At 38.7% G+C, this 15,122-nt stretch overlaps 1 protein-coding gene across 4 annotated transcripts; it reads right to left on the reverse strand.

Moving 5' to 3' along the window:
- Nucleotides 1-6: 6 nt before the first annotated feature.
- Nucleotides 7-15,122, reverse strand: AP4S1 (adaptor related protein complex 4 subunit sigma 1). Of its 4 annotated transcripts, none has more exons than XM_010127586.2 (5): nucleotides 14,719-15,103; nucleotides 13,185-13,271; nucleotides 12,025-12,093; nucleotides 8,908-8,919; nucleotides 402-1,166 (listed from the first exon to the last, which is right to left on the reverse strand). In XM_010127586.2, exons 1-5 carry the CDS (start codon nucleotides 14,854-14,856, stop codon nucleotides 1,038-1,040), a joined length of 435 nt encoding a protein of 144 aa, XP_010125888.1. In that variant the 5' UTR covers nucleotides 14,857-15,103; the 3' UTR covers nucleotides 402-1,037. The 4 variants fall into 4 exon arrangements, with proteins under 4 accessions (XP_086604709.1, XP_010125888.1, XP_086604708.1 ...); XM_086748582.1 differs by having other exon boundaries at nucleotides 8,896-8,919; XM_086748583.1 differs by lacking the exons at nucleotides 402-1,166; nucleotides 8,908-8,919 and adding an exon at nucleotides 7-285 and having other exon boundaries at nucleotides 14,719-15,122.

The raw sequence follows: 15,122 nt of genomic DNA on the forward strand, positions 1-15,122 counted from the left end.
ATTTTAAAGCTGTGCAGACTGATCTCCCACACAACAGTTCACTCTCCGCTCCTTAGAGCCAGGCTTCTGGGTGCAATTTAGATGTGACTGTTACAGGACTTCACACATAAAGCTCACACAGCATACGCTCTCTCAGTATCAAGTTATGCCTAGTGTTGGAGTGGAGGTTATGAAGAAGGGGCCAGATACTTTCACTTGCCTTTCCAGAATTAAGGTAAGCTCAGACCACTGACTCTTCAGCGACTTACAGCAGAGTATACAGGTATGAATCGGCACGTTGTATGCCTGTATAGACATATTCTATATGTAGAATATGCAAGAGAAAAAGAACACATTGGTGTGCCAAAATAGAAAAGATTTTGTGTAATCTATGAAGCCAACATGATAAAAGATGATCAAACTTTTGATTTTAATTATCTTTTATTAGTGTTAGAATATTTGAGTGCCAAATACTTCTAGTTACAACTTACACCCCATACGGGAATATCTATCCTATTACATTTCCTTTGTAACGATGACTTACATGGAAAAAAAAGTGAAACCAGCTTTTGGGTGAAGGATGAATCTAATTTAAAAATGGTCATAAAACTTAAAGAACTTTAATTTACAGTACATCTGTATGAAAATAAAAAATCCAGTTGGTGCTTAAAGGAAGCACTGAAACTCAGTTGGAAGTTATATTTCCATATTTTCTGTCTTCTCCTAGGTCTGGCACAAAGCTATGTAATTCAAAGTGATACCTAGACAGTCATGTATAAGTTTTCATTCTTTTTATCCTCAGTCAGTTTTAAAAAATGTTGACTGTTCTAGAAGGATTTCTGCTATGTCAATAAAGCTGCATCTGAAATGGAAGGTTCTGCTTTATGTTTAGCTGTGTGTTTCCATTAGGGATGTAGAGTATAGCAGAAACAGGAAATATTTTCCAGCTAATTTGTATACTGCATGAGTAGATCTTATGGCATGGGAAAACTGCGGGTGGTACACTCCTGATGGTTTCACCATCTCTTGTAAAATGCCATAGTCAGTCTTGCATCTTCCTAGCTTTCTGCCACTTTGTCAAGCACAAGCAGAGGGGCAAGAATTCTGTTCCTGTTTGTCTCCACAATGCAGCCATTTAGCACCATTTCATCCAAAATGATGTGCACTCTATCCAAATTGAACATGATCTAGAAACATTTCAAGTTAAGTGCATTTTTAACAACATGAAGATAATTCTGAGAAAATCTTAGGAACCTTAGTCTTTAATAAAAGTTTACAAAACCAGGTATTTCTTAATTTATTCTAGTTTCTTTGGCTGTTTTCTAAATAGAGCTAGGGAAGGGTTCAACTGACACTTTTTACTGGCCACAGAGGGGTCAAAAGTTTGTAGCAGACAAGTTAAACCACCACCAGGATCCCACCTTGGAACATGACCGCATACATATAGTAGTAACAGAAAGGTCAACTTTAACTTAGGTGTAGGTTAGTTTTACCACATATTGCTTGGATATAAAATGTTACCAAGGGATAACAACCTTGTATCTGAAGATGCAAATACTGTACTTTTCTTCTTGGCAAAAAGTAATTGTCAGTCAAGTTCTTAAAATTTTATTTTCAAACATAATTTTCCGTAGTTACTGACACTACTTATTTGATCTGCTTGAAAATAGCTTCCTAAGAGGAATATGCTGATATGTAAAGTTGAGGCATTGATCTAGTAATAAATCTCATAAAGGGGAGTAAAAGTAAATAAATGGTTCATACTTAAAACACTTTCCAAAATACATTTATAATTGCTAATGTTCACCTGAAGGAAAATAAATCTGAAACAATATCAACTTGTACTGTAGCAATACATGAAATTTGTCCATGTTTGTTTTTCCTTAACGTTATCTAGCAGCATCTGTCTCAAAAAAAAAAAAAAAAATTGTGACAGGCCTTACTCTGGTATTAAGTGGTGAGCATTCTGCTGCATAGATTAGTGTTTTGTGTATCCGCTGAACAACTGCAAAGGGTTCCTTAGTGAAAAAAACACTCTGATGTTGCCATGTGTCACCACAACCTGAAATGGAAATAGGCACAGCAAAAAGCCCACTGGGTGCATCTGTTGTGCCTGACATGAGTACATGTAAGGAGGTGGGAATAACCCTTCATCTGCCTTGCTCTCCACCTGCTGCTGCTCTGTAAGTGTTTTCCTCAGCTGTGCTCAGCAGCCTTCGTTTGGCTCCTCACAGTTCTTGCCTGTGCACTGAGGACTGCTGTAGCGGAGCTAGCAAGATCCTTTACAGTAACTTCTAAATACATCTTTCAAGACTTTTTCCCCACTTTGCTGAGTTTCTTGAGTGCCTTCCCTGCCCATTACACTATTTTTGATGCTATGGTTCTCCTGCTGTCAACAAGAGGAGCACAGAATATCTCATGTCAGCCTTGTGTGTGTGACCATCCTTCTAAAAGATGAAAAGTAGAAGCTTGAGCTTGTTCAGGCCGAATTCTAGGATGAACCTGTACGGTCAATTTGATGGGAATTCAGCTAGCACGCTGTCACCTTCCTCTGCCATTTCAAAGTGCCTGAGTGCTCTGGGCTGAACTCAGTGCTACCGTGTATTTGTGCAGAAGGGTAAGCAAGTGTATCACTGCTCCAACAAATGCATTCTGCTTGACCAAGAGCACAGCATGTCTAGGTATGTGTAGCAGCAGAATTCAGGCCCCCAAATAACTTTACTACCAGTTACTGTTAGTGAGGAAGAGAAACTACAGCTGTCAACAGGATCTTGGGTATGTCCATGGTTCATCAGATAGCTTCTAATTTGCTGGCCTCAACTTAACCACCTGATTTAACTGTAAGTTGTATTTTCAATACCTGACTTCTTCCGTAGGCCTAAATTGCTTTTAAAAATCAGACTCATGCCTTTCAATCCTGAGGAGCGTTCTGACCTTAAAACCAACAATTTGTTCAGAGACAAAGGTAGATGCTTCATTTTGGCAGATTAAAGACTTGAGACAAATTTCTTCTGATGGTATACTTTTCAACTAAATCAGTCTTTACACAAATATTTTAATCTGAGAAGTTAGGGTTTCTCTATTCCGGTAACATGAGAATCTTTAGGAAGACATCTCTTCTAGAGCAGTGCCAGAGGTGAACTACACAGCAATACGCAGGGCAATAGGATCTGTTAACAAAGTTAGATAACATTCCATTCAGGTTTCAACAAGTGATAAAGCCAACTCCTCCTGGCTTTTAATTTTAACACTACCACTGATTCACAGTGTTCCAGTTCCCATGGAAGAGCGGGAGCTCCTGCCTCTCCAAGCCTTCCTCTTCCTTTCAGAGTCCCAAGGATCTAAAGCCCACAAGACTGGATGAATCGGGGTCAGTGATGATGCAGCAATTTGCCATTCCTGCCTTGTTTCTCTGCATCACCTTGTTTGAGAAAACATTTAAAACACTTAACATCACTCCTTCCCCTGGTGCATTTCCTAAAGAGCTGACACATCGAAGGGAAACTGCACACATACCAGTCTTGCAGCTGTTCCACTCAACCCCAGCGTGGTTAAATGGGATGTCAGTTTCCCTGCAGGGGCATTCCGGGTTACTTCAAAATTGGCCTGCTCCATTACAGAAAAGTTGGTGGTATGATTTCTGTCCATCTGTAACCTGTTAATCTCTCAGTCATCATTCCAGAACCAGTGATTTCACCTGCAGTTTGAATGGGGATACTAATAACATTCTGGAAAGATCTCATCTTGGTTTTGCCAGGTCTCAAAGCATTCTATACCCTCTACCCTCAACCTAACACCCCAGCTTCCTTTTTCAGTTCCCTTCCCACCTCCCTTTACCGTGCTGTTCTTGGCAGACTGCACAGGGAGGAACCTTGGCTTTTTTCCCCTTCCCGTAAGTCTCATAACTATGTGCTATGGTTACAGCTCATCATACACACGCTGCTTAGCCCTTCATGTCTCAACGCCCTGCCCAGTGAGGGGCATGTACCTTTGATCCTTGGCAAGGCTCATCCCCACCACCTGTCACTTGTTTGGCAAGTGACCTCAAATTTCAGGGTTTAAAGCCCTGAAGTCATAGATCCACACCCAGATGAAAAGCAGGAAAGCAAACCAGTTCAAGCAACTGGCAACAGGAAAAAGCCATCTTCGGTGTGCGCGCTGCCATGTGCACCACCCAAAGCTGTCATTTAAGGTCCTGCTTCCAGTAAGAGTGCTGCCTGTCCACAAAAGAAGATAAAGGGACTTTCACCAGATCTATGCAGAGGCTAACAGGCATTTTTAAACAAGTACGCAGATTAAAACATGTATTAATCTGTGCATTTGTAGATAAAAGTCTGTAATAAAAATTTTCAGAGCACCCAGATAGGAAATACTCAGAAGTTATCAGCCTGGGCAAAAGGTGAACCCTTGCCATCTTTGCTTTACAGATTTTTCAGTCAATGCTGCTGTGGCTGTGTGCCTCAGAGTAGAGGTAAATGGCACCTACTACAACTGATATTTAAACGTTATGCTGGCTTTTGGTAACTCTAAGAGCTGCCCTTATTAAAGATATTAACGGTACCTTCTACTCTCGCAAAGAGTTTTCATGGCACATACATACATCCTAAGAGGAGGTAAATTTGACATGGTCTCGTATCTCCTTTTGCAAAACACTGTATAGGCAGACAGATAAGTGAGGGAAAGGGAGAGGGAAGGAAAGGCAAAAAGACACATTTAGGACTTGCATGTGATAAATAACTTCATATAGAGACATTTTAAGGTATCTTAGGATTTTCCAGGCATGTAATTAAGGGTGTGTACAGGCTTACGAGATGGTAAAGTGCAGGCACCACCTTGTGATCAGGTAACACACCCAGGAGCACAAACAAAAGCTTTGTAGATTACAGCATGGGTACTTACGGGGCAGATGCTTTGTTACTGAATATACGGCACTACAAAATTTTGATTTCCATCCTGGATATTCACCTTCAACTAAAAATTAGTTGGAGTTGCTTCTTTTTTTAATCTAGAGTCACACATTCCAACTTCATCTTTGCTAGCTTTTAGCCTATCTAATGGTCGGTAAATTTTAGGCACTGAAACTCATTTAATGCTTTTTGACCATTTCTTCCTCAAATGACTATGCTGACATTAAATAGGAGACAAATGGCGCCTTCAAGTTCTGTGATATTCTAGAATATTTGCTCCTACGCTGAGATGAATTTCTGCCAGAGTTTGAAAGGTGACAGATTTACCTGATGTGAGTACCTGTGCCCCACTAAATTCTCAGAAATTTAGTGAATATGTATAATTAATGTGTATTTAACCTGCGCTGTTGATCGAACAGGTGCGCATGCTAGGTGGAGCGATCCACCGTGCGCCCAGCGCTGCAATAAAGAAGTGCCTGCTTCTTAACTTGTCATTGCTGTTAAGGAGTTTTATTCCGGATTTCGGTAACACCCCTACATCACAGACCTAGAGGGAAACTTTTCCTTTAATGAACAACAATTTTAAGCTAATCCTTATAGGTTTCCATTTCACCCACTTACTTTACAGTACAAACTGAAGTGTATCCTTATAAATTCCCAGAATAAATTCATCATTCCATTTTCTTACTACTTCAATGCACAGTATTCCAAAAGTGTTAATCCACAGAGGACTGAAGAATACAGTTGATTTACATGAAGTATTCCCTGTATCAGAGCTTTTTAGCTATCCTAGGACACTAGCTACTTGCAATGGAATGTAATGGTTTTTCTTGGATCAAGACAGCATTCTTCAAATGCTTGGTCCCAGAGCACCCTGTCTTCCTCCTCCCCTCCCACAAGGGGAAGGTTTGTATCCGTTTCTTCCATAAGTTAGTAAAGTGTCTTCAAGTAAGCTTTGCTTCACCAGTTCAAACATCAGAAAAGTCAACTTTTTGTAATTTTAGAAACAAACACCCATGCTTACCACCATATCATTCCCTACAAAACTGCTGCGCTAACACTTGTGCTTTTACAGTCTCTCTGTCATCATCACACCAAGAAAGTAGCTCCTACACCATCCAAGCTGGAGTGTGAGAGCTACATAAAATCCCACCCACTTATTTCATACACAGAAGTGAGGCTCATCTAGTCCTCTTAAAACATTAGGAAGCAACACCCCTAGGACAGTTTCAGAACTTGTTCGTTCAGCTGGCCCAACACCACTACTTACAGATATTTTAAAAACAAACCAAACAAATTTAGAAATGTTACATCATTCCATCATAGGTGCCCTTAAGTATGTAACTGGCAGCCTCTCAGAATGAAAGTAGACAATGTATAATGGCTAAATACTTTACAATTCACACACAAAGCTCCTGTAAAAACCAAGGCTAATCTGAAGTAGTACTCAGCTGGCTAGCAGCTCATCAGGGTTCACTTTTGCAGTATGCATGAGACAGCCTTGCAATTGTTCATGCATCGTTCAGCATCACGCACCCCTATGTCATACATACATACAAACATCATGTATGCACCCTGTTGGGCAGGATTCAGATTGGACCCAGTCCCTGCCTTGTGCAGGGATGCAAAACATCTGATGGAGGATTTTAGGAATCGGTGCACATGTGGCAGGCTTAGCATGGATCCCAGGAACACTTCAACTGCGTGACTGGTTTTGCATGCGAGCTCACTGCACTGGATGTAAGAGTTTGCTTAAGACTACTTGGCAAAGGAAATGGCTTAATCCCAGTTGGGGATATTATCTTACAGTACGAAAGGCATATTGATGGATTACTGCTTGCACTGCATTAACATCTGTCTAAAATGCTTGTATTTCAGACCTTATATTGTTCTTCTTGGCCTGCTATTCAAGCTGCTGTCAAAAATAAATACAATCCTGAACACCCCACTTCTTCATCCTTACACCTCTCCTTTACATCTAATGTTGAGGGTATCTCACTTCATTTCAACTATTTTATGTACCCTGTCAATTTATGAAAAGCTCTTTTTCCTAAATAGGAGAATTATTCTGTATGTATATAGAAATAACATGTTTTATTTTAAAATTGTTCCTGAAATGTATAATGTGGAAAAGCGCATTTCTGAATGGAAAAATTAAGTACATAATTCATATGTCATACATGTTGAGGAGACACCTATCAGAGATGAGCTTCTCCAATATTATTTCCAGTATTAGCAAAGAAGACAGTAATGCACACTCCTATTTTCCAAATATTTATATTCACACCCAGCTGCAGATGAGACCCATGCAGAAGATTAATTTCTACATTCAGATACTGTACTGCACCCGTTGCAAACGTTAGCGTTGGCGTACAATGCAGCAACTTCTCTAAACAGTGCAGACTAGCACTGTATGCAGAAGCTTGCTGGATATGCAGCAGCCTTTCTCAGCCGTTAAATGGGCTGCTGGTGGTAAGCGTAAGTGTGCAACTACAGGAAATTCCTCTCGGTATGAAAACAATCACCAGAGGCAGGCAGAATTTAGAATCATCAGTGTTCCAAACAATCGACGATAAAAATAATCACATAATGGTAGACTCAGAAGTACACCATATGGAAACACAGGGGACTATTTTTATGTATAATTACTGAATAGGTCAGGTTAGTCTCTAGTTCAGCAAAGCTCATACACATATACGCATATTTCTAATCCTTAACTATAGTAACTGAATACAAAAAAATGTAGTTATACAATTGCTCAGAGACCTTAAGAGCCCCTTCACGCTGAAATGTCATTATTGCTCTTTTCCAATGAGTAAATTTAGGAGTGGTATATCAATACCACAGCATTTTCTGTATTTCAGGAAGGAAATACAGACAGTATATACACACATACATATATATATACACATATATTTAAGTTCAGTAAATGAGACAGAATTCTGGCACGTAGCAAGCACTAAAATATTTCCAAAAGTGAAATAATTATTTCCTCGGGTTTTTTTTTCAGTAAAGAAGCAAGAACAATTACAAGAAAAATTACAGATTTTTTCTACATTCTTCATACATACTAATTCTTAAATAAGGTAAATAAACTAAATTACTTTACAGTATTTGATTCCGGGGTGGTAATTGTATTTCAGGTGTATAACTGAAATTCTTTGTACCAGTGGATCTGCATTTAACCAACAACAAACACAGGCATAAGGATTGCTGGAACAGAGTGAGCAGGGAGTGGAATTGGAAGGACTGAGGAGGAAGACCGTTTGTGCTACATTCTCCTGGTTTAATTTTCTTTGAATTCAGTATTGTATTTTATTTACTTGCTATTTGTGTTTAATTGTTCAGGACTGTATTTTAGTATTTGTTTGTATTTGGTTTTAGTTAATTTTAAAAATTCTATTTTAGTTAATACCCTGCAAATCATACACATGAAAATAAAGCTGTGTAAGAGGAGAGGTGGAAAAAAAGAAAAAGTTATTTTTGGCAATGCCTGGTTTCCTGAATTTCCTCCTCCTGGGCCTTTTTCTCTTTCCATTGATATAGAAAGTAAAACTTGCCTAGACACTCATGAAGCAAGATCAAAGCGCACACCTAATCTTACAATGATGCTAATGCTATTTGGCTCAACACACAGCTGTAACATTCAGTTCTTATGATTTTATTTATTGTAAACTTAAAGAAAAAAGTAAAACCCTGAAGTACCAATTAGTTAAGCCTGCAAGTTCCCCCATGAATATAACTTCTCATGTCTCAGTGTTAGTGGTACTTAGTTCTCTCTAAGCAAGCTCTTCCTGTCTTTAAATAGTACCAGGCTTATCTTAATGATTGAGGATTTAAATAGGTGACCCTCATGAACATCAGCCATGCTTTCAGAAAGGTGCCAAAATAGCGCAACTTACTGTGAGTGCAAAATCTGTGAAACCTTCACTGTTTGACAGTCAGTGCTATAAAGACAGTATGAACTGAAATACACACCAAAAAGAGACGACAGATGGATTTCTGATACTGAAAAGGATACATCTAATTCACTCTGCAAGGAAAAGAGACAGACAACCATTAGTTACAGATCTCTCATCTCATAATCATTACACATTACACATCCCTTCAGAGGATAAAGAAAGTCTTAAAAATAATGATACAAAATTCTAGGGCAATTTATATTTCTATTCTGGACTATACACTTACATGCTCTTTCCTGCAACACTGCTTTGCCTTTGATGTGTTACCTGCCTCTGCAACAAAAGCTAATGTTCTGAATTTTTACTTAGAAAAAACCACTGAGGTCACCCACAAGTAACAATTTGATTATACCAGTGCCATCTGAATGAGTGAGAGGAAAAGCAGCATCTCTAATCATGGCAATTCCAGCCCTATATTCTCTCGCCTTCCTTCTGCAAAAACAAGAGGTTAATGCCAAGTTTATAATTTATAGAAAAACACAGTTAAAAAGGTTGCTGCAGATCACTTCAACAGCAAAATCTTGACATTGTATATACCCATGGCTGTGGTAGCTGTGGCTGGATATATTAGGAGAGGGAAAGCAACTCCAGGCTTTGGACTCTTAGCACTTCTAGCTATTCTCCAGCCCCAGCAACATAATTCTTCACATAGTCATCATTTCCCTTCTAGTCTTGGCCTGGATTTACCCCAAGTCGTTTTATTCATTTAACTGAAATACCCAAGCCCTTGTGGTCTCTCTGCAGTCAACAGAAGAGATGGCTATCTTCAACAGTTGACTCAGCACACTTGAGGAGTGACTCACTTTCTCGAGATACTCATCAGCCTCCGCTGCCAGGATGACCAGACTTCTAACTTGGGTGCCTCAGTGAAATGTCTAAATTTAGGAACAATTAATCACAGCCTCAGCAGTTAAGATCTTGCACAGTTGCAGTGGAGCTTCCTCAGTCTCTGTTGAAAGAGTGAATCTTTATCTGCTACCAAGGGATTTTAGTTTGCTAACGTGGCTTCCATTCACAGTCTAATCCTGGAGTTTTCGGCACAGCACCCACTGGAAAAATTGCTACTGCTTCTGTGGTCTAAAGATGCTCTAAACTGGACTAGTTCTAGTCCACAGGCCTCCGCTCAGTGACTCTGCCATTCATCAATTACAAATTTTTTATGCATCACAAAAAATTGTATTTTAAGAGCCTGAACTGTTTAAATTTCCTCAGCATTAAAAAGTAGTTGAACACATTGGAACATGTATTCTGAACAGTATGCAGAGATTTCCCTGGGTAGCCATATAAAAGTGAAAGGGACTTCAGAATTACATCTCACAAGCAACTTTGACAGCTTTCCCCCTAATTCTGTTAATGTTTGTTCTGATATCTGAATTCAAGCTCTGTAAACTCCATTAGATAAAAATAGAGTATGTGAGAATGTTTAAAGCTCACAAGCCCAAAAATAATAGATGACAAAATGTCCTTCTAGAGCAGGACAGATGTTCTTTCCTTTCCCAGAATTCTGTCTCCGTTGTCATCATCATAATTTGGGATTCTGCTAAAATTCTGCAAATCCTGAACATTAATCCATAATAGTACAGACTTATACTTTCTTGCTCTGTGGTTTCTGCCTGAAACCCCAGCTACAATTATAGCCCTCTTCTTCAGTGCTCTGTCATTTATCGTGTTATACACTATTAAAAATAGAACCACAGAATGGCGTGAGATTTCTTTAACCACCTCCCTTTCTGGTTCCTCTAGCTTCAAACCTGAAATGCTGTGGAAAACACAAAAAACTCTGGTATGATGAATTCAGCAAATTTCTAACAACTATCAGTGGCTGGGTTATATACATGGTCAAGGAATTATATCATCTATTTTTGCTCTGCCTAAAGTGAAGAAAATAAAACTTGAGAAGTAGTTGGCAACTATTAGCTCAATTAGATAACTAAGACGTGACTAAATTTTATTGTGCGTTCCTGTGCTTCTGGGATCAAATTCCATTCCTGGTTATCACTGCTTAGGTTGGGACTGCAATCATAACAGAGACAAATTCTGAAATCAGTACAGTCAGAAAGTTATAAACATGGTACCAGCAGTTTCAACAGGCTGGTGTGATATTAGTTGAGATAATAGCCTAAAACATTTACCAGGCATCTAAGTAGTGAAGGGTGCAGGTGATTTTTTTCAAGCATGTCCTTGCATTCACAGAGCGGAGCTCTGCCATGTCTGCTGTGGTACTAGGACTGGGAAACCAGTTACAGACCCTGCATACTGATCTCTTGTAACAACAATTACCAACGTAATACCCTCAAGCACACGGACTACAGAGGAAACTCTATCCAGTCCTCTTTTCTGAGAGGGATACCCAAGACATTTCAGCATAGATAAATCGAAATTATGCTGAAATATGATTTCAGACAAATTTGTTTATAACAAGATTATTACAAACCCTATATTAAACAGCACATGTTCTAACCAGGATAACAGTGCTGCGTTTTCAAACTTTGTAAAAAAAAGCAAACAAAAAGATCTCCCACCAAAAGCAGCAGTGTCATTTTAACTGGAGCAAAGTTTGACGTTGAATCCTTAACAAAATGACTATCTATACAATAGCTGTTTTATCAGATAGCCACTGTTGCATGACAACTATACAGGGAGCACAAGTACAGACTGGTTTTTGAGGTTTCATTTGCTCCATCCCTCTGATCTTGTTCAGTGAGAGTGATGTCAGCTCCCCGCTTAATGCTTACACCATCTTTATCGTGAATGGAGTTCATCTGGGGGATGTCATGCTAAGAACTGCAAAAAAAAACTATAAAGAAAAACTTCTTTATTTCTTTTAAAATGTATTAAATGCCAGTGGCTAATTTAAGAGTAGATGGCCCAAAGGAACCTCTGAGTGTAAGTATATAAACCCATGCTTTTCTAACATAAATCTTTCCGGTATTCCTTGTCTACAACTTATAGACCACATATACTTCTACTTCTCTGAAAAATCAGCTAATACTGCTTTTTTTCCTTTCTTTCTTTCTCTTCTTTAATTTTTTTACAGTGGTAATATTCAAAAGTATTCTAAACTCTAAATGAGTATGTAAAAAAAAATCTCCTTTGATTTATTCCCTGAAATGACATATTCACTAAAGCTTTGAAAGAGAAGAAATATTTCATAACAGATTCAATGTCTCACTCACCACTCTGCTGAAGTACTTGTCCAAAACTTCCACAAAATTATGAATTAATTCATAGACTGCCATCTCATTCTGAAATTAAATTAAAAATAAGTGGATATTAAATTAATAGCTAGAAATGTAATAGTATTCTTTGTGTTATTTCAGTTTGTGGTGTATGAAAAGCAACTAGAGAATACAATAAGACCTACAACAAAGTGCACAAGCTGACGCCACCACAGCAAGCAGAGGTGTGGTTACCCAGCGCAGGCACTGAGAGCTGCGGAGTGCTCCAGGGCAGAAGCTTCAGGCCAGCCACACCAGTAAGCACTGCAGCACCCAATGGATCTGTCTCGCCTGGGTTGCTGCCATCCCATTGCATCCTTTGCTCCTCCATCGCCCAGGTTAGCTAGACAGATCCAGGTAACCAGGCTACGCCTCCCCATGCTGAAGTCACACCGGCCAGCTGCAGCACGGAGCCAGGCTACGCTGCAGCGTATGGATGGATGGGTGATTTTTGTATGGTGTAGCAAAGCCAAAACGATTTGCAGAATTGCATGCCACTGTAACTCTGACATGAAGATATGGTGGGAGTCAGCAGCTACCTTCCACACCACCCAATTAAAGTCTCCAATAGTAAGCTCTGAGAACTGGGAATCAATGCAAACACTAAAGCCTTTCAGGCTCAGCCTGAACAGATGAAATAACAGTGCTTGTCAACTTTCAGTCAGATACTTTCCCCTCTACCCCCTTTTTTTAAAAAATACAATAAATTGTAATCTTTCTATCTGAAAGTATGGCAATTTCTTCTTTGGCCGAGGAGGTTAGACAGCTGATTAGACAGCACAGCAAATTAGACAGCTGATCTGGCTGTAATGCTAACATTTCTGAGAAACCTCACCCTACATAAATTTGCTTAATCAAACGTACATTTAGAAAGTAGAATCAGTATAAGGGTCATGAAGACTGCCTCATGGTAACAGTTCAGTCTACTGCTATAAGATGAAGTCAAACATACATTTTCTTTAACACTTCTTTTTATTTCACAGAAATAAAACTGTCTTTTTGCAATGACTCCTTGAAAATCTGTAACTGATACTGCAAAATTTCATGCTGGAAAAAGACTTAATTCTTGCCCATGACTACTATAAGCTCTCATTTCAAGGGTATACATAATTTCTTACCTCTGTCTCGTTGATTCCAACGACTATGAAAAGGGCTGCATACTGTCGGTACACCAGCTTAAAGTCCTTATACTCAATGAAAGAACACTAGGCAGAAGCAAAACGTGTCAAAAACAGTAGCTGCCATTTAAGCATACGACAGGATTGAACACAGAGTGCTCAAAGAGCCGAAGCTGTCCTGTTCGTAAGGCTCCCAAAGAACAATGGATTTCCCAAGATACACCAAACAATTTTGACTTGAAAGAAATTTAGTAGGATAACTGTTACACAAAACTTTTCATCAACTGGCAGAAAACTTGCTATCACTTTTTAAATGGAAAACTTGCAAAATACAGAACTGAAGAAATTTGTTCAAGTTCATAAGACAGTCAATACTTCCCCTACATTTTCAGCTGGAGGCTTCCAAAAAAGACAACTTCAAGTTCTTTTTCATATTTAAAAAAATGATCAATATTTTTATATAAAAATTAAAAGTATTAGACTTCCAGACCCAGAGGGGGAATTCACATCTTTCACGATAGGACAGGAGCCAGCAGATGGTGCTGTTACACTCCGCTTTACAAAATTCCTCTTTTTAATTTTTTTAAGTATCATTTCGCTCAGTTCTTTAAATGGCAGCATATCGTTAGTTCATTTTGTGAAGTTTCTGTTTGGAGATGTTTCTGAAAGCAGTATGGAGGAGGTTAATTTCTTTAGTCACTGTCAATTCTGTGAACTAAGGTATTTTACAGAAGCTGCTATTTTTTCTGAGGTTTTCTAGAATGAAAGGAGGAGGACCATGGCTCAAGGGCACACATAATTCATGAAAAATAAAGCAGCTGGCTTCAGAACACAAACCAAAAAACCCCACTCACAGCACAAGTCACAGATTTTTCCTCCAATACAAGGCAATGTACTCAAAAGTTTTGCAAAGTTCAGTACTTTCTTAAAAAAGCAATGGCTCAGCTGAGTGAGGCATGAAAATCTCAGCTGTCATCTAACCAAAATTCCAACTTCTGAGTTTTCTGACTTTCTTGCAGAAAGTGTGAACACTTTTTCAAAATAAAAATGCCTAATACAAAGGCCTAAAAATCTGTTTTCCAAAAACCTCTGTGTTTTAAACAGCATTTTCATTATTTGGAATCTTTTCTTGCAAGTTTTTTGTTTTCAGTTGGAGCTGTCAGTACCATCCCTACCACCTTCTGCAAAGCAGGAGGAGCATCTCTCCATCTATCTCTACCAGACAAGCAATTAACAGGATAAAATAAATTCTTCCTGGACTCCTGAGCTTCTTCAAACAAACAGGCAGAATCTTCATGACAATGATACACAAATCTCCAAAATTTCTGTAAGCCTCAGAAAAAAAATATTTATTCAATGCAGAATAACAGTTCATCTGACTGAACACATAATCTAGAAACACAACCTTTTTCTTCACAGGTATAAATGAAACAATGACCTGCAATGGAAACTGGTGTGTTTTCAGAATTAACAATGTGAAAGATCTGAGATGTTGATAAAATAAAATGGCTAGGGGAAAAACCACAAAACTTACCTGATCCTTTGAACGAGAGAGACAGGTTTTTACTACTTCAGCTTCCAGCATTGTCCGTTTATTAATTTCTACATGCTCATAATACCTAGAGAGCCTCGTTTGACCTTGTTTGTTTACCATAAGAAAAAATTTTATCATTCTTTTTTGTCGATTTCAGTGCTAGATTCGAATATGGGGTGCAGGAATGAAGAAGAATATTTCTGTGAGGAGAAGAAAAAAAAAAAAGTATACATAGGAATTACAAAAGACTTCCTAAAAGCTAACCAGCCCAGGTCTGCACATATTTAGGACCAAGTTTACTGGCAAAACATAAATATAAGAATATAATCTTTTGCACGAATCCCATGAGTAAAACACCAATTTTTTTTTTCCCCAAATAATCACAAACTATAGAATCACAGAAT

This window comes from Chlamydotis macqueenii, chromosome 5 (assembly GCF_036417535.1).
Source record: "Chlamydotis macqueenii isolate bChlMac1 chromosome 5, bChlMac1.mat, whole genome shotgun sequence".
In the NCBI taxonomy this organism is placed as follows: domain Eukaryota; kingdom Metazoa; phylum Chordata; class Aves; order Otidiformes; family Otididae; genus Chlamydotis; species Chlamydotis macqueenii.

Bases quoted from the DNA above. Each gene is read 5' to 3' on its own strand.
- AP4S1 (XM_086748582.1), bottom strand. From the start codon at position 14,856: ATGATAAAATTTTTTCTTATGGTAAACAAACAAGGTCAAACGAGGCTC. The intron at 13,272-14,718 runs GTAAGTTTTGTG...GCTTCTGCCTAG, and splicing joins TCTCTCGTTCAAAGGATCAG to TGTTCTTTCATTGAGTATAA. The intron at 12,094-13,184 runs GTAAGAAATTAT...ATTTAATTTCAG, and splicing joins TTGGAATCAACGAGACAGAG to AATGAGATGGCAGTCTATGA.